Consider the following 19924-nt stretch of genomic DNA (forward strand, 5'->3'; position numbering starts at 1 on the left):
TAGGAAAAGTCACCGAAAAATTAGAGTGTCAGATATATTTTTTTTTTCCAATTTTCCATTATGAGTGCTTCTCTCTTCATTTCAGGAAATGTTCATTACTAGTCTATAGCCACAAAAAGAAAGACACTGTAAACAATAGTGTCCCTTATGGATATCAACCCAGCCACAGATCTTGTTTTTGTTTGCACATCCTGAACATCAGTCACAGCTGTTTTTTGTTTTGTTAACTAATCCTTAGCAATGCCAGCTCTGCTAGGACAGCAAATGTTCAGTGACTATTTATTTTGAGGGTAATTGTGATGAAAGCTATAAGGAGTTTACATTTCCCAGTAGGAAATGTAAGCTGGAAAAACTTCTGGAGCAGGTGAAATTATTTAAACTAATCTTTCAAAACCAATGCAAATCAAAACACTCGTGTTTATTCCTTATGTAAAACAAAATGACATTAACAGCACAAAGCAAAACATGCCTTATTGTGCATTTAAACTTGTTTAATTGTTCATGGACTTGCATTATAAATCTCTAGAGTCCATTCTCCTTTTTACACAGGACAAGGTAAAATTTGAATCTGGTCTCATATTGTATGAGATTGACTAACAGAGAGCCAAATGTCAGGGGACAAACATTGCTCAATGTTACCCAAACACTCTGTCAACCACTCAAAATATTAGGGGCTCTGGGACTGATCTCAAACTTTTGCATTAGAAGAAATCATGGTACAAAGAATGATGTTCTTTATGTGGCTCTTTCTAAAGAGCACCATAGAATTTTTTTAGTGTAGAATTTATGCAAAAATAAAACATCTCAATAAATATTCATAACGTTTAAAGCACTAAAAGTGTTTCTAATATGTTTAATATGGAAGTTTATTAAATCAACTTTCTGATGCTTTTTTGTATCTTCATTATATGTTTATACATTTCTTTTGTTAAATCAATCCATTCATAAAACAGCAATAAAGAATAATAAAATGTGTTTGAATAAAACTCCATTACAAATGATAAGAAATTCCGATAATTTTAATATAATAAATGGTAATAATATGCACTCATGAGATATCACTAACAAAACTCTCCATAATGGAAAACCATGAAGAACAACTTCGGATATTACATTCTATTACATGAACATTTCAACTCAGCTTCTGTTATACCCATTTTTAATATTTCATCAGCAATCAAGGCTTATCTCATATTTCTTTAGAGACTGCAGGATCCTGATCATCTGGTGACAAATTCATGAGGGGGTCTCTGACCTGATGTGAAATGTTCTACCAGCCAAATGGGTCCTGCAAGCAGTGTGCCTATAGCTCTGGATTACCTTAATCTGGTCATGCCAACAGACCCTTTCCTTCCCTCCAGCTCCTGCTCCATCTCACTGCCACAGCAGCATTCAGCAGTGTTCCCCTGTCTACTCCTCAACTTGACAGCTAGAATGGGCCCGTGTAAAAAGTGACAGCAGAGTTGGTACCCTCCACTTGTTGAGAGAAAAAGCAAGGGGCAGTGTCAGTAACAGCACCTGGATTATTATAGAGTCATATCCCCACTTTTGGCATATGAATCTATTAATACAACATCCTACACTGGGCAGAAAGTCAGGCTGCCTGCATTAGATATGGTTTGCAGCTAGGCTCTACAATGGAGCAGGCGTGTCCGCAATGCTACAGAATCAAAGGAATTCTGAGAGACCAGCTATTGGCAGCACTGTATGGAAACTTTGTAGTGTCATTGGCAAATCCTGAACCTCTGGGAGAACAATATAGCAGCTGAAACCAGGTTGGTTTTTTCATGTTTATCAAGACATTTTACCTGGATTCTTTACTAAGACATGCACCTCAGTCAGATTTGGCAACAGAAAAAGGCCAGATAAACCCATAAAAAGGGCATACCATTTGAGAAAGTGGTGACCAAACATAAAAGGATTACTTGTACTTGTCCAAATATGTTTTCAAAGGATAGTATCCAGCTGTTCAAAGAATGGACTATTTTTGTCAATATTCTCCCTATAGCTAGATGAGAGTTTGATTATCCAAGAGGTTTGAGCAGGTGGGGATACGTGTAGCCTCCCTCAGGAAAATAAAGCATGGTCAAAGATGCAGATTTAAGGTGACTTTGGAATGTTTGGGTACAGGCAGGCGTATACTGCAATGGTTAATTAATATTTTAAGGGATGTATGTGTTTGATCTTAACATTTAATTTTTTTTGTCTCATAATTTCATTTTTATGGCGCTAATCCCCCCCCTTTTTTTTTTAATAATAAGCTTAATAGCCTTCAAAGGTGGAGCTCATGAGTAAAGCTAAGATTTTGTGATGGATATTTTTAGTAAAAGTCAGAGACAGGTCATGGGCAATAATGAAAAATTCAGGGAAGCCTGTGACTTGTCCCTGTCTTTTACTAAAAATATCCATGACAAAATGGGGAGCCTGGGCAGCTGCGTGGGGGCTCGGAGTTCCAGGGTCCCCTTCCACTGGTGGTTCTGAGCTGGGGGGTTCCCCCTTCTGCCAGCAGCCACCCGGTGCTCTAGGGTCTCCCCCACCACTTGAGGCAGCTGAGAGCGGGAGGGTCCCCACTGCCACTCGCAGTGGCTGGGAGCTGCGGGGGTCACTCCTCCCGCCTATGGTGGAGGGGAACTCCCGCCACCTAAGGCTGCAAGGGTACCCTGCAGCTCCCTGCCTCCACAGGTGGCAGGGGACCTGCAGCTCCCAGCCAGAGCTGGCTGAAGTCACGGAGGTCTTCGGAAGTCACAGATTCCATGATTTCCATGACCTCCATGACCAAATTGCAGCCTTACTCATGAGTATCACAAGCTCTGTCAATATAGTTAAATCAGCAGAGCTTGTAACTTCTATCAGTCATTTCAGTATTAACATCACATCCATGAAACTCAACAATTTACACCAATGCAGCACTAACAGACTATACCACAGTTCTGGAACATCAATTAGTAGGTGTTAAGAGTCCTCTGGGAAGTTACAAGTTTCACGAGCTATTAGAACTTTTAAGTTCCATAAAGTCTCAAGAAAGGTAAAAGTGCAGTTGGCACAGGCAACAACGCTTGTAATTTTATGAGGTCTTGAAGTGGAGGCTGTAACTTACATGAGGCCTGAAACATGTGGCTCAGGGCAGTTACAAACTCAGGAAGTAACACTGGCAGCAACTGTAACAATTGTGAACACTGTTTTACTCAAGATGACCCTCAAATAAGTTATCAGTGTCTCAAGGGATTCCAAGTATTACAAGCTGATTCCAAAATTAATAGTGCAATTAAATATCTTTTTAACATGGAAAGTAAACAAAACCAGTATTGTACACAATTTTTTTAAACTCAGAACAAGTATATATGATACATTTGAAACTGGTAAAGTGTAAGTCAATTTTGATACTAAAGTATGGATGTAAAAAATACTTTCCCCAAGAGGGAAAAAAAAAGTTACTTCTCAAAATTTCCATGGCTAAAAATTATAGCTTCTTCAATCAATTTACAACTTCTGAAATAAACAGTTCAAAGCATTAGAAATATCAGACTGTTTGTTTAAAGAATTAAAGGGAGACACCAAAATTCAGGCTAAGAATGGAAATTGTCTTTCACCTTGAACTGTTAAGTCACTGCTATTATCTACATAATAAAATTCCAGGATTGTGAACCTGCGTGTCACTCTAAAGCCTAGAATGTCTGTTGAGTCACTGTGAAGAGATGGAAACAGCTATGTGGTTGGGAACTCGTTTTGTTCAGATTATCACAAGGTTGAATCATTACTGGGATTTGCAGTCTGTTACCATCCAAATGTTTAAATTCTCAGCCATTTTGACTTTGTGACTTACAGCTGTGCAACAGCCAGGCCTGTATCTATGCCATGCCACGAGCCCCAGACCATTGTGATATCAGAGATAACTCAACCAGTCACCACCCTGACTATACAGCTAATTTGAACGTAACCACCTAATTATTTGTATGAGATGGTGGATTATTTGGCCCAACTGCCACAGCTATCTGAAAGCATGGGCTTTCAGCTACTAGCTCCTTAATAAAACTTCTAAAGTGTAACAGATTCTTACCTCAATCAGTTTTCTTTCATAGGAGTTTGCTAGTTCCTCGTTGTTTTCTACTTGCTTTTGCTCAGGTATGGTAAATTCCCCATCAACATTCCAAAGGTTTGGCAGAACTAAAACAAAACAAAAACAAAAATACAAAGGAAATAAATGTAGACGCACTTAAATCTCTTAAACAATCTTTCGAAAATGAACAGGTTTTAAAAAAATGTTGATAATAAGTATCCTAATATGGTGCAAATTGTATGTGAGTAATATCACTAAATAAACTAAATACTGAAAAAAGTAATTTCAATGCCAAGAGTGCTTTCTTATAATGCTTAAGTAACTTCACATAATATAACAGCAAACATAAAAAAAGAAACTGATTAGTTATTTGTGTGCATGTTTCCCTAATTCATGCATGCAGTCAATATAATTTTACACTTTAACTCTGAATATCTCTGCCTATTTCTTTTCTATAACACATTTAATTTTTTTTTATATATTATCTGTATGATTTACAAACTTACAATTCCCATTTTTCTGTGATTCACCTACTATGATTTGATTATTTATTCTTCACTAAAGGGGAAGCTGACCTTCAATATGTTTACACAACGTATTGATGGGGACAGACCTCAAGAATATTTAGTAAGAATCAAATAAGTAATGACCATTATTAAGACGTTAATAATTTTGTGTGCACGTTCATAATAACTGTGTTCTAAAATTAGATATACAATTTTATTATTAAATTATTTAAAAGCCTGACCCAAAAATATATAACTACTCCCTAACTTGAAGTTTGCATAGTTTCAAAAATAGCTGATTACATTTCCTTAATCAAGATATAAATGCTGTAATTTTGAAAAACCAATAAACTGTTGTTCAGTAAGAAAAAGTACTCCAAAACTCCATAACGTTGACTAAATTATGTCCAACAAATCTCAGAAAACAATTCCATTTCCCTACAAGTCAATCAAAATTTTCTGAATAAACTATGATGGAGCCATGAAAAGAAAGTCCAGTGTTGCCCGATCTTTAGATTATATTGATTACTTACGAATCCCCAGTTATCACTTTGAGGGTTGAAAGGTTCTTGCCCCAAGATCAGGCCCAGTATTATTCAAATTATTATATAGCTGGGAACCCGGATGTGCACAGTTTCAACACTCACGCTATAGGAACGCTTTTATATTTACAAATATAGTTTATTAATACATTTAGCACAGTCACAAACACCCCAACTCAGGCCATGGCTACACTTGCAGATTTGCGGCGCTGCAAAGCGCCAGTGTGATCAGAGCCCCAACGCTGGGAGCACGGCTCCCAGCGCTGTATGTTAATCCCCATAGGGAGGTGGAGTACGGACAGCGCTGGGAGAGCTCTCTCCCAGCGCTGGCGCTCCGACCACACTCGCGCTTCAAAGAGCTGCCACGGGAGCGTTCCCGCGGCAGCACTGTGCAGCGCTAAGTGTAGCCATAGCCTCAGTAAGGTAGATCGAGATACTACAGAATGCACATCTGCACATCCATATACTCTCCCTATCTGCTGTAGAACAACCTGAAATGTTAGCCATCATCTTCCTCCCCACCCTTATCTTCCCCATCATCACCAGTGGCCATCATTCTGGCACCTCCCAAGGACTATATCTCTCTCTCCTACTGCCCCTAGACTGGGATACCACTTTTATAATACATTACACTGACACCACTATGTTGGTGCATATTCAGTAGAGGATTTTCCCCCTTTTCCTTATTTGTATTTCCTCCCCTTACTAATGTTGGAGTCTTTTTTTCCTATAGGTTAGTATATCAGTGATCTCAACTTATTATCATATACATCCATTCATTACTACAGCCCTTTCGTGGTTAGGTATCCCATTTGTTATCTCTGTCCTAACTGGTTATTTCGGTTCTCTCCAAGTTCCAAGTTGTGGTGTACCTGTTAAGTTTAAAAGGGTATGAACTTAGGAAAGCCCCTATGCCAACCTGCATTAACGCATGGTATACGTTAAAGGTCGCAGCCATATATGGCTTATGCTTTAGCTCATCACCATCCATCTAGGTGAATGGTCCCAAACGTATGTATGCTAACTTTGCCTTCGCTCAACATACAGGATGTGACCTGCAGGTCCCTTGTGTTACAGCCAAAATATACTCTAATATAAATCTATAAACCTATTATAATAAAACAAATAATGAAACCCATAAGAAAATAAAAAACTTATAAGAAAAGATACATAGCCAAGCAAGCAGGCTAGCCTTAGATGCATCTCATGTACCTGTTATGTACGTCAGTTCGTTGCCAGGACACTTCTGTGGTTGACTCATGTACCTGTGGTCAGGACTGCCCCTTAAGCTCTATTTTCAGCTCCCCAAATACTTGGGGTTTTCTCTTGGGCTGTTTATTTGTGCAAAGTTTATCTGTTCAAAGGGCATAGGTCTCAAGCCTTATGCTAACTTGCTGAAGTTAATGTCTTACAGCATGTAGGTTTCTTGCATTACTGCTGAATATAATGCAAAAAAGTAAATAAAATAAAGGCAAGCTAGCCCACTGGGCTACATAAACAGTACAGAACAACATTTGAGAGTGATCAGATAGGAGAGGAAAATAAAGCAACTACAGCTTTTTCAGTGCATTAGTTCTGAATCAAGTGACCAAAAATTTAATAAAAAAGCATGTGTCAATGAAACTATCATTGAATTCAGGAAAACACTGTTTCAGAATATTTGGAAATAACTTGACAGTAAAAGTAAAGATTTAATTAACTATTTGGGGTCCATTTATGAATCACTAGATATAATGTGTGATTAAAATACTATTATTTAAGTGTTACAAGAACAGGTAATGTTCAGAATTTTTCTTACACAAGTTGCTGCAGCATTTAGGGGACAACCTGAACTGAAATTATGTTTCTACTTTTCAGAACTACCAACGAATGAAAAAATCAGTTATTACAGAGCTCTAGATTCTGAAATTGTCATTAGTGGTGGTGACGAAAAAGGAAGAAAGATCAGAGCTTGATATTCAGAACTCAGATTGAATTTGCATGGTTGGCAGAAGATAATTATCATATATGTAATAAAATACAGTTCTTAAATGGTAATTTGTCAAACTGTATGCTGCTAATATACCTGTGGTACTTGAAAATGTGATCAGCAGCCAATAATCTGCTGTGAAATGATGCATAATTCCACCACTAACACCACCAAAGCTGATAACATTATGATTTATATAGACATCTGTTCTCAGTCAGAGGCAATTTTTATCCTACATTTATAACTGCACAACAGGAAGATATTGTTCAAATACAAAAAAAGGGTAAAGGAAAAACAATTGGCAGAACACAATCCTGATCTTAAATCAAAAGTCACATTTTCAAACATATTATGCTAAAACTGGAAATTATTATTTTTAAGATACAGAAAGACTACTTTTAAAAAGTGTATTTTAAACTATTTTATTTAAATTAGGTAATTTATGTTTAGAATGTTTTTGAGGTTTGCTTTTATGGTCCTATTGTCTTCAGACCCATCTAATTTACCATTATTTTTCTAAATTTGCCTAAATTAGTTTGAAAGGCATGCAAGAGCGGTTTTTATTCATATGTGCAGTACACTAGAAATATAAGTTTTATGGATTAACTATTTAGACAAAACCTAACACTCTAGAGCAGTGCTTCTCAAAGTCAGGCTGCCGCTTGTTCAGGGAAATCCCCTGGCGGTCCAGGCCAGTTTGTTTACCTGCCTCGTCTGCAGGTTCAGCTGATCGCGGCTCCCACTGGCTGTGGTTCACTGTCCGAGGCCAATGGGGGCTGAGGGAAGCGGCACGGGCCAATGGACATGCTGGACACCCTTCCCACCACCCCCATTGGCCTGGGACAGCAAACCGCGGCCAGTGGGAGCCGCGATCAGCTGAACCTGTGGACGCGGCAGGTAAATAAACCGGCCCGGACTGCCAGGGGCTTTCCCTGAACAAGCGGCAGCCCAACTTTGAGAAGCACTGCTCTAGAGGACTGAATAGTATCTGCTTAGGCTCGGAAGGATCAGATATTTATTGATAACTGTTGATATCAACAATTTCACCGTATATATACAAACCAATGAAAAATATTTTCATTGATAATTGAAATTTACAGAAAGGTAAAGTAAGAATAATGCTGCTTGGGAATTTAGAGTTTGATTTAGGATATTCATTTTGTATATTTTGACATGTAACATTGGCAATTTGTATTTTAATGGTTATAAAGCTTTAACATTTTGAATGTCAATGTCTACTGTCATTAAATAATAAAAGTCAAATGGAGTCTATAAGAAGTCACAAACAAACACCTTGTGAAAGACCCAAAGCAGAAGATCTCTAGCTTCAATCTGCCACAAAGTTTATGGGCAACCCTAAACCACATTCACACAAACCGCGGCAGATGCGGATACTTGATGCACAAATGGAATATTAAAAGCTCTCTAGCGTGCAACTGTGGTCAACCAAAACAGACCATAGAAACTATAACAACTCAATGCCCGATTCACAAATATGAAGGAGGCATCACAGCGATAAATTCTACTACTCCTGATGCAATCATCTGTCTTAACCACCTAAATGTAAAATTATAGTTGTTGTTTTACATGTACATCAGTCATACGAAGAAGATTAAATAATTATTGCCTGAAATCCCTATTGTCTGATCCCTATTGTCTGATTCCTACAACAGTAAAAACGTATGTCAATATAAATTCCCCAACCCCAAAATACTTAAAATCCACAATTTTGCAAAGTGTGGAGATGTACATAAACAGACATAGAAAAAATGCTTTAAAATAAACGTTGTCTGTCAAAATTCTAAAAAATAAAAATTGAATTCTATCAAGCCTTCATACGACTAAGTTAATTTTGTTTAAGATGAGGCTTAATTCCTATTTGACAATGATAGAGTAGATATAGCAAGATACTGTAATTTTACATTCTGAATTGCTTTTATTAAGCTTGTATTACTTTCTTTTCCTACAGTCAATTCTTTGAAGTGTTTCAGTGTATGTCTTTATGATCTGAGACATCAAACTCAGGGAAACAAAAAGACTGAGCATAAATTACAGCAGAATACGCTTTGTCAGGGTACTGTACAGCTCAAGGGATTGCCAGTGCATTACAGAGCCTTTCATTTGTAGGGCTCTTATTTAATTCCAAGTCAAACTGGCAGTGATCAAAAGCAGTCTAGTGGCCCATGTGAAATGAATGAGTATGGAGAGCGAACTTCCATTTGCCCCTCAGATATGGACCTTCTAGGTCAAAATTGATGAATAGGGCCCTACCAAATTCAGGAAAAATGCGTCACGGACCATGAAATCTGGTCTCCTCCTGGGAAATCTGGTCTTTTGTGTGCTTTTACCCTGTATGATACAGATTTCACGGTGTTTCTCAAATTGCTGGTCCTGACCCAAAAAGGAATTGCGGGGAGGGTCAGAAGATTATTTTAGGGGAGTTGCAGTATTACCACCCTTACTTCTACGGTGCCTTCAGAGCTAGGTAGCCGGATATCGGCAGCTGTTGGCCAGGTGCTCAGCTCTGATGGCAGCATCCCGCCAGCAGCAGCAGCGCAGAAGTAAAGGTGGCAATACCATACCAGCCCACCATTATTTCTGCACTGCTGCCTGCAGAGCTGGGCGGCCAGAGAGTGGCAACTGCTGATTGAGGGCCCACCTCTGCAGGCAGCAGCGCAGAAGTAAGGGTGGCAATACCATACCACGTGATCCCTGCCGCTCTCCAGCTGCCCAGCTCTGAAGACAGCGTTGCTGTCAGCAGCAGTGCAGAAGTAAGGGTAGCAGTACCACAACTCCCCACAACTCCTTTTTGGGTCAGGACCCCATCAATAACAACACCGTGAAATTTCAGATTTAAATAGCTGAAATCATGAAATTTACAATTTTTAAAATCCTATGGCCATGAAATTGACCAAAATGGACCATCAATTTGGTAGGTCCCTAATGATGAATATTGGCAGGATTCTATGGGGACGCTTGTACTGCCACCACCAGGACTTCTGTGGCAGGAGGTGTGAATTACATACAAATAGTAAACTCAGAATACAATATTTTATCCCCAGTTACAGGACAGCTAATGTGCTTTTCCAGGGCCGGTGCAAGGATGTTTTGCGCCCTAGGTGAAACTTCCACCTTGCGCCCCCCACCCTCACCCCACGGCAGCTCCCTCCTCCTCCACCCTGAGGCGCCTCCCCCCCCCCCCCGCGGCAGCTCCCTCCTCCACCCTGAGGCGCCCCCCTTGCGGCAGCTCCCCACCCTCCGCCCTGAGGCACCCCCTGGCCCAGCTCACCTCTGCTCCGCCTCCTCCCCGAGCACGCCGTGGCTGCTTCACTTCTCCCGCCTCCCAGGCTTGCGGCGCCAATCAGCTTAGGCACCGCAAGCCTGGGAGGTGGGAGAAGTGAAGCAGCCACGGCGTGCTCAGGGAGGAGGCGGGGCAGGGGTGAGCTGGGGCAGGGAGTTCTCCTGAGTGCCCCCCCCTTACTTGCTGCAGGCGGCCCTCCTCGCGCTTCCCTGCCCCAGCTCCCTCCGCCTAAATGCTGGCGGCGACCGGGGCGGCCGAAGATCCGTCCGCCGCGGTCGCTGCCGAAGAAAATGGTACCCCCCAAATGCCAGCGCCCTAGGCGACTTCCTAGGTCGCCTAAATGGTTGCACCAGCCCTGTGCTTTGCTGTTGCTAGCATGCAGGATGAAATGCTGATTTTTCCCCCCTTTGTCATTTTCATCGCAGAACTGGACATTTTTATCCAATTCCAGGTACTCGGTTTCAATTCATTCAATTCCCAGTTTTTTTGAAATTCTGCCAAAAGTATTAAGTGCAATCTAAATTTGACTTTCACCTTTTAGATCGCTCACTTCAGTTCAGCAAAGTTCTAGTATTTCACCATACTGGTGGATGATCCTGTTTTTGCCATGTATTGTTTAAAGAGGCAGCAGGATATCCATGAAGAAGGATGACAGAAAGAGCAAGAGATGGAGAGAGATGCAAGCCTGGACAGAGAGAGTGAGCGCCAGGAATGGAGAATTAGCTCTGAGAGTTGTTTGGATAACCTTTCAAAAGGGCGCAGATTTATTTACTGGACAATGATCACAACTTTGAATACACTTCTCTGGTTGGACCAGTTCCTTCTACTTTATTAAGTTTTTCTGTTAAGTTTCCTCTCTTAAATGGCTTGAAATTATCTAAATATATAAGAGATTCATAAATACATCTTAGAATGAATGCATTATTATAAAATCTGAACTGTCATCATACCCGTCACAATCGCATTTTCACTTGCTCACTTGGCTTGCAACTACAGCTTCTTAGAAACAGAAGTTTTGCTAAATGAAAAGCAGCTTGACAGTGAAAATTACTTCTGGCTTATAACAAAATTCAGAGAACTGTCAATTTTTGGTCATACTGCAAAACCAATTAAAAAGATCTATTGTGGAGGGAATGGGGGGGGGCATATTTTGTGTGTCAATAATTCTTTATCAGATTTTCTTAGTTTGCAAGTAATGAGCTGGAAGGGTTTTTTTTATTCCTGCAAACTTAATTTGGCGTCTGAAAATCAAGCTATGTTCCTTCATTTTCATGCATCATCTTCAGCAGCAAAAATTCTGCAAAATAAATTAGGTCCTTAGTCTTTATAATACACATTTGTAACATCATGGTTATTTTCCCCCAAAACTTTGCTCAAAAGACAGTTTCTCACCTAGCTTCTGACATGTGAAAGTGAATAGTGACATTTTTTAGTTACATGGGCAATAAGAAGCTATGTCCCAAATTTTACATAAGGAACACTTTTCAGAGTAGAGCCACATTACTGAGATGGTCAATAATGTTTGATATTCAAACATAGCCACAGTGCATACGAGTCCAGACAGATAATACGTAACAGTTGAATGCTCCTCTCAAGGATAACTATGCTGCCAGTAAGTGCTTTAATGAAGTTTTATACCATAGTAAATTGGATCAAAATGGAAAAGTTACGGTAGTAACTTACTTCAAAAGACAATATTCAATGGAATAAAATTGTCACATTATGGTGTAACTTTAAAACTTTAGAAATAAAGTAAGTTCGATCCAGGACACTCTTAAAATTAGTCTGAGCCAAATTAGCTTCCTTGACTTAAGAGAGTTTATGAGATAAGGCTTTTACCTAGGCAAAAAAGAAACATAATTTTAGCAGTAGGGTTGGAGATAAAGGAGCAGATTTTAGAAATGGCAGAGAAGCAGCTACAAGATTTGGCAAGGGTAAGTATGTGGAGAGTTGGGCATAACCCCGAAGTTGTGATACTGAGTGATTGGAAAGATGGTGGATTTGTTAACTATGATGCAGACAGGCAGATGGGGAAAGAAGAGAAGTAGTGTAAGAAAGTGTCAGGAGATTCAAAGGGAGATAATTGTGAAAGGAGTTAGAGCCTAGAAAGACATCGTGAATGTTTTAGAGTCATCCCCAGAGAGGCGATAGTATATAAATTCAGTTTCTGAAAATAAAATTTAAAAATTATTGGAGTCTACAAAAACTCAAAGAAATAGGAGGCTAAATACTGTACAAATCAAAATAATGAATAATGAATACAAATATGTATAGGACAGAAAAACATAGAAGATTATGAAAGAACAACTAAACTTGGTAATAAATTAAACACAGGAACTAATCAGTAAAAAAGAAGCATTTCTGAGATACATGAACGCAAACAAGTCCATGCTACCAGAAGTTGCTGAACCTTGATTAAAGGGTGGGACTTCTTATAACGCAGCCAACCAACCAGCCAGTGGCACAGGAGCCGAACAGAGCTGAAAACAAGGGAATGTGAGTGGGAGTTTGGAGGACGGTGTGTGTGGTGTTTTTAGGGGTTTTTCTTTTTCTCACTTCTCTGCAGGAGTTTAAGAGGGAAGGCTATGACAGCTAAAGAGGCAGCAGTGGCAGTGACCCAAGGACTGGAAGAGACAAGGAAGATGACTGGATGTGCAAGCTGTAGAATGTACATTATTCTGGAGAAAGTACTTGGTTTGTAGGAAGTGCTGCCTGACAGATCTGATGGAAGAGAACATCCAAGGTTTGGAGATGCAGCTAGAAACTATGGTTAAATTTTGAAGGGGATTGGAGGAAAGGAAAGAGAAGACTGAAAGGAAACCTCATGACCTGCAGATGTGAGGGTAGCCTGCTGAATGAAAAAAGTGGCAGTAGAAGCACAGGACTATGAGAACAAGGCAGAGAAGAACAGCTAATGAAGGAGAAATAGAGCTCAGGAACCGGTGTGCTGAGTTGGAAAACAAAGGGGAAATGCAGACAGTAGAAGGAAGAAGAGAAGAAGAACAAGTAGTTCTACAAGAAGAGGGGAAGAGACAATAGAGACAGACAGAGTTTGAAGCCCCACAAGGACAGAGGATGACTCACAGAAGATTGCAAATGAGAACAGAAAACAAGAAGCCTTGCAGCCTGAACGTGCAATTCTCCAGCCTTCCCTCTTCTGTTCTAACACTAAGAAGAGGCATGAGGTACTCAACTGGGGACTCCCTACTAAAAACAGACAAGCTTGTCACCAGAGCTGATCTAGGAGAACTGAAGAGTGTGCTGTCTACTTGGAGCTAAAATACAGGATGTGGATCTGAGGCTGAAGAGGATCCTAATGGGAGCAGGAAAGCATCCATTGATTGTCCTTCACATGGGAACAAATGATACTACTAGCACCTTGCTGAGATGCATCAAGGAAGACTACACCAGCCTGGGGAAGATGCTTAAACAAATGGAGGCTCAGGTGATCTTCAGTGGGATTTTACATGTCCTTAGATGAGGAGAGCAAAGGCAAGACAAGATATGATGATCAACAGATGGCTTGGGCAATGGTGCTATAAGGAGCGCTTCCAGATGTTTGACCAGTGGGAGGCATTCATGGACAGAGTACTTGTCTCAAGGAATGGACTCCACAGAGTACAGAAGGAAACAGACTTCTGGGATGGAGGCTGGCACAACCGAATAAACGAATTTTAAACTAGGAATTCGGGAGAGATGGTTGGAGATGCTGATGTAATCTCCATGCCTGATTCAAATATTGAGTGGGAAGAAAATCAAGTAAAAGAGGATACAGAACTGGGTCAAGGAACAACAGAAGGCAGGAGAATGGACAACAAGCAGAAAGATAGTATGAATACTACTGACAGTAACTATCAGGTCGGCAATACTGGCAGTAAAATGACTGTTTAATCAGGTGAGGTACCTGGATAAAGCCAGGCAGAAACAATTAAGATGTCTGTACACCAATGCAAGGAGACGGGATAACAAAATGGAGGAACTAAAGCTACAGGAAGTGAAAGCAGATATTATAGAGATGACAAAAACATGGTGGAATAGTAGTCATGATTGGATCACGGATTTGAAGTGTAAGTGCTGTTCAGGAAAGCCTAAAATAAAGGTAAAGATGGTGGAATAGCATCATATATTATGATGAGGTTTGACTGTAAAGAAACTAGAAGGGATGGAATGGATAAAACAGAATCTGTTTGGGTCAAAATTACATTGGTGAAAAAAGGTAACAGAGGCTCCACTGGGATAATGCTTGGGGTCTGCTACAGACCCCCAGGATCCAATTTGGATATGGAGCTCTAACATTTTTAATGAAATAAATATTGCTGGGAATTGTGTGATTACAGGAGGCTTTAATTTCCCCCAATATAAATTGGTGGAGCCAGCTCTGAGGGTGCCAGTAACTGGTCCAAATCCTCCATTGCCCAAAACGAGGGAGAACTGGTGCTGATGATAGAAACGGTATCACCAGCAACAAGTATGCTTCCATTGTTCCTGGAGCCAGGAGCGGCATCAACCCCAAAGTCAGTAGTGTAAGCAAAGTAGCTGCAGTGGAGGACAGTGCTGAAGTGGAGGGCGGTGAGTGCCACCACTGTAACTTTGGCAGCACAGAACACAACAGTGGGTCCCTTGTGCTGAGTCTGGCACCGGTCCCACTTCCACAGATTGCAAAAGGGAAACATCCGGGTTCGGTGCCAATGGACCCAAAGGTTCAGTAGCCCACCCAGCCGATGGGACTATAAACCACATAGCTCTGTCAAAGTCCAGGACCAAAGCAGAAGTCAGGAGAGAAAGGGAGATGAGCTCTGTTGATGCCTGATATGCCAATAGTGTGGAAACAGCCAGTGCCAGCATCACCTTTATCAGTACCAGATTCAATAAAAACCCTGGTGCCAAACTCAGAGTTGATGGTATAGGGTCTCTAACCTTCCTGCAGGTTCTAGGGAGCGGTTTGAGAGACCTACTTCATCCTGCATCATTAACTCTGTGCCAATCCACACTCTTTCTCAAGGAGAAGAGTCTCCATAAGTCCTGGCATTCTCTTGATTGGTCTTATGTGACCTTTTCCTCAGTGCACTTAATGGGGGGCAGCTCTTCTCTGTCTCTTTGGAGAGGGCACCGGCTCCAGAGTGTAAAATAGAAGCACTCTCAGAACCTGAAGGAGACCTCTGATCCGACACAGGCCTTGAGGCCAAAACAGGTTGCATGGTCTGTCTGAGTAGCTGCTTTAAGCAAAGGTCTCTAGCCACCTGACTCAGTTCTGTGAACGATTTACAAATCAGATACCGTTCTTCAATGTGGGCCTCACCCAAGCACAACAAGCTCTGAATGTGGGGAACGCTGTGGGGATCATTCCCCCTCATGGCAGACAACATTTAAACCCTGATGAGGTTTCACCAGGGAAATACTCAACTAAATCTAACCAATGCTAAAAGTACCAACTAACTATATACAACTAGGAAAAAGTCACTACAAGATAAAGACTGTGAGGTTGAGAATCCACAGAGCTCCAACTTCAGCCATAGTTAGTGAGAAGAAACTGAGGAGGGGACGAGGCAGTGCTGCCTCATATAGCCAGGACTATGAGAAAGAGGCCCATGCTCCACCTCCTGCTTGTACTACAAGGCAAAATTCTCCAACTCTGGCACCCTGGGCACATACACATGCCACCTAAGTGGAATACACAGCTGCATCTTCTTGAAGAAAAACTATCTGAATCACAAGCAAGAGAAAAAAATTGGTAGGGAAGGGTTGCAGACCAGATTGGATGAACAAGCATCTCAAACAGGTTATTAAGAGACAGCATAAAGCCTACAAAGAACAGAAGGAGGAATGGATCAGCAAGGAAAGCTACCTCTTGGAGGTCAGAAAGCCTGGGAGAAAAGTGAGAACTGCCAAAAGCCAATCGGAGTTGGACCTTGCAAATGAAATTAAAACCAATGGTAAAAGGTTGTTTACCAACATAAATAAAAAGAAACCAAAGAAAGAAGAAGTGGGACCAATAAGCGCTGAGAATAGGGGTAGAGATTAAAGATAATCTAGATATGGCCCAACACTTAAATACTTTGCCTCCGTTTTTAATAAGAGTAATGAGAAGCTTGGGGGCATGGTAAGGTGGCTAATGAGAACAAGGATATGGAAGAAGAAATTATCACATCTGAGGTGGAAATCAAACTCAAACATCTTAATGGGACTGAATTGGTGGGGTTGGCTGATACTCTCCAACCAAAAATGTTAAAGGAACTGATACACGAAATTGCAAGTCCAATAGCAAGGATTTTTAATTAACCCATAAATTCAGGGGTCAGACCTTATGACTAGAGAACTGCAAATACAGTACCTGTAATTAAGAAAGGGGGGCAAAAAGTGATGCGGGAAACTAAAGGCCCTTTACTTTGACCTCAGTAGCATGCAGGGTCTTAGAACAAATTTTGAAAGTGAAAGTAGTTAAGAACATAGAGGTAAAACGGTAAGAGGGATAACATACAACATGGTTTTACAAAATGTAGGTCATGCTAGACCAACTGATCTTTTTCTTTGAGAAAATAACTAAAATTATCTAGACAAAGGACATGCAGTAGACCTAATCTACCATTTCAGTAAAGCTTTTGTTACAGTTCTACATGGGAAATTATTAGTTACTTTGGAGAAGGTGGGGATTCACTTGAGAGTTGAAAGGTGGGGAAGGAACAGGTTGAATGGGACAATACAAAGGGTCATGCTGAAAACTGACTTTTCAGGCTGGACGGAGGATACTAGTGGAGTTCCTCAAGGATTGGTCTTGGGACCAATCTTATTTAATATTTTCATTGATGACTTTGGCATGAAAAAATACGAGTGTGCTAATAAAATCTGTGAATGACACAAAGTTGTGGGGGAGAGGAAACTACCAATATAGAGAAGGACCAGAATATCATACAAGAAGATGTGGATGAAGTGGAAAACTAGAGTAACAGAAATGGAATGAAATTTAATTATGCAAAGTCAGGCAGTTAGGAACTAACAGAAATAATTTTTGCTATAAGCTGGAGATGTATCAGTTGGAAACAACAGAGGAGGAGATAGAGCTGGGTGTACTGGTTTATCACAGGATGACTATGAGCCACCGATGTGATGCAGATGTGAAAAGGGATATTGCAATCCTAGGATGCATCAACAAGTTTAGGCTTGAAATTAGACAAAGGTTTCTAACTTTCAGACGAGTGAAGTTCTGGAATAGTCTTCCAACAGGAGTGGTGGGTGAAAAAAAATTAACTTGTTTTAAGATTGAGTTTGATACATTTATGGAGGGGATGGTATGATGAGATTGCCTACAATAGCATGTGGCTCGCTCATGACTGCTATTAGCAAATATCTCCAACAACCGAAGAAGGGACACTAAAGGAGGAGGGTGCCCAGTTATCATAGAGAATTCTTTCTCAGGTTTCTGGCTGGTGGATTTTGCCCACATACTCAGCATCTAAACGACATATTTGGGGTCAGGAAGGAACTGTCCCCTATGTCAGACTGGCAGAGATCCTCTCGGGGTTTTGCCTTCCTCTGCAGCGTGGGGCATGGGTCACTTGCTGTTTCAACTAGAGTAAATGGTGGGTTCTCTGTAACTTGAAGTCTTTAAATCAAGATTTTAGACTTCAGTAACTCAACCAGGTGTTAAGAGTCTGTATTACAGGAGTGGGTGGGTGAGGTTCTGTGGTCTACAATGTGCAGATAAGTCAGAATAGATGATTATGATGTTCCCTTCTGGCCTTAAAGTCTATGAGTAACTTTATCAGAACAAACAAACTATAAGAGATTCAAGAACTGGGGAGTGTGACACTGCACCCCATATTCTTCATAGTGATATAATAATAATATGATTATAGCATAATTATGATTTATTTTATGCAAGACAGGTCATGTAAAGTGTCATTGGAAAAGTTATTATTTGATAAATAGTATTATCCTATTTTTATGCATGTATCATTTTTGTATCTGAAGTTATAAATGCTGACTATGTATCTTTACTTCAAAAGTAGTTACACTTGGGTAACGCTCACTAGACAAGATGATTTCAGTCTAGATAGCTGGCTGGGAAGGACCTATTCAGGGCAATGAACCATTAGGGAAAACAATAGGCCTTAGGAGAAGTTTATCTCCCACCTGGTGAGCCTTCCTAAGAACACTCTAGACAGCCTGTGCATAATGGCTGGTATGACTCTACAAGGACATGTGAACAGGCCACATGATTCTGGACTCCATCTTGGGATGTCAGTATTTTTCCACAAACCAGTCTGGGAACCAAGTTTTGAAACAAATGGTTGCCGCCATATGTTAAAGCTATATAAGACAGGAAGTGACATCAAATGCTGTTCTTCACTCCCCACAGAAGAAGACTCCTGGAAACATCTGAGGAACAAAGACTGAACTGGGGGAAGTGCTGGACCCAAGCTAAAGGGATGTCTAGCCTGTGTATGAAAGACCTGGGGATTGAAAGCTGTAAAGCCAAGTGCAGCTTGTGCCTTAAGAATCTGCAGCCTGCTTCTATCATCTGTCAGGATGAGAGATTGTTAATTCAAATTCTATCTTTCTAGTATGTTAAACTCAGTTTGCATTTTTTTTTATTTACTAGGTAATCTGCTTTGATCTGTTTGCTATCACTTATAATCAATTAAAATCTATCTTTTGCAGTTAATAAACTTGTTTCTGCTTTATCTAAACCAGTGAGTTGGAGTGACGTGTGTGAGGAATCGTAGCTCAACGGGCAAAGGCTGTTGCATATTCCTCTCCACATTGGGCAAGGGAGCCCGAACTCTATGATCTTACAGCTGTGCAGTTCCCTGTGCAGCGCAAGACAGTATAATTTTGGGTTTATGCTCCAGAGGGGAGTGCATGCCTGGGGAGCTGAAAGTTACCTTGGGTTTAGCCTTTCTACTATTGGTTTGTGCAGAGGCAAATAGTCGGGGAGCCAGCACGTAACTGCAGCTGGGTGTGTCCCTACCTGTGTATATACTGGTGGAAGTGTAGGAACGGAAGCGTGTCTGCAGCTTGTCACAGCAGCATAGTAAGAGAGGAAGCCCAGGCTTGTGAGTTAGGGGGGCTCAATGGTACCCCAGTTCCAAGGGTACCCCGGGAGGGACCCATCACAGGGGGAAAGGGAGGATTCTGAGAAAATGTGAAAAAAATAAAATGCAACAAAATGATGAATTATCAGAAGTCAGTGAGCAACTACAGACTTCCTAAAAGACAATAAAGGAACTAGTGACAGAAGAGAGAATTATTGCTGAGAAACAGATTGACTTCAATAAAAAAATTAAGGGTGGATCAAGAAGATCACAAGTGTGGCAGAAAGCAAAACATTTTCTAATGGACAAAAAAAATAAAAAATTACTGGAAATGAGGTCACACAAAAACTTGATTTAAAAAAAAATGGTAAAAGGAGATTGCCTGCATCCAGGAATTTTAAGGGAGGACAGCTTTTCCTTGCTCAAGAGGCACCCTGTACTTAAATGACTTAAATGTGAACATACACAACCCAAAAAAAAAGGAACAAGCAGCAGAAAAACAAAAGACCAGACTATA

General features: G+C 40.6%; 1 protein-coding gene across 4 annotated transcripts in view; it reads right to left on the reverse strand.

The window, feature by feature from the left end:
- SNX29 (sorting nexin 29) overlaps positions 1-19924 on the reverse strand; it is a 393141-nt gene that overhangs the window by 213206 nt on the left and 160011 nt on the right. For 3 of the 4 annotated variants that reach the window (XM_044978953.1, XM_044978955.1, XM_044978957.1), the window contains exon 15: positions 4058-4164. In XM_044978953.1, coding sequence (XP_044834888.1) covers positions 4058-4164 — 107 coding nt within the window. Of the gene's footprint in view, positions 1-1122; positions 1477-4057; positions 4165-19924 lie in introns of those variants that run through there. The other variant, XM_044978956.1, reaches the window with a different exon arrangement.

The sequence above is a fragment of the Mauremys mutica genome, chromosome 11 (assembly GCF_020497125.1).
Source record: "Mauremys mutica isolate MM-2020 ecotype Southern chromosome 11, ASM2049712v1, whole genome shotgun sequence".
In the NCBI taxonomy this organism is placed as follows: domain Eukaryota; kingdom Metazoa; phylum Chordata; order Testudines; family Geoemydidae; genus Mauremys; species Mauremys mutica.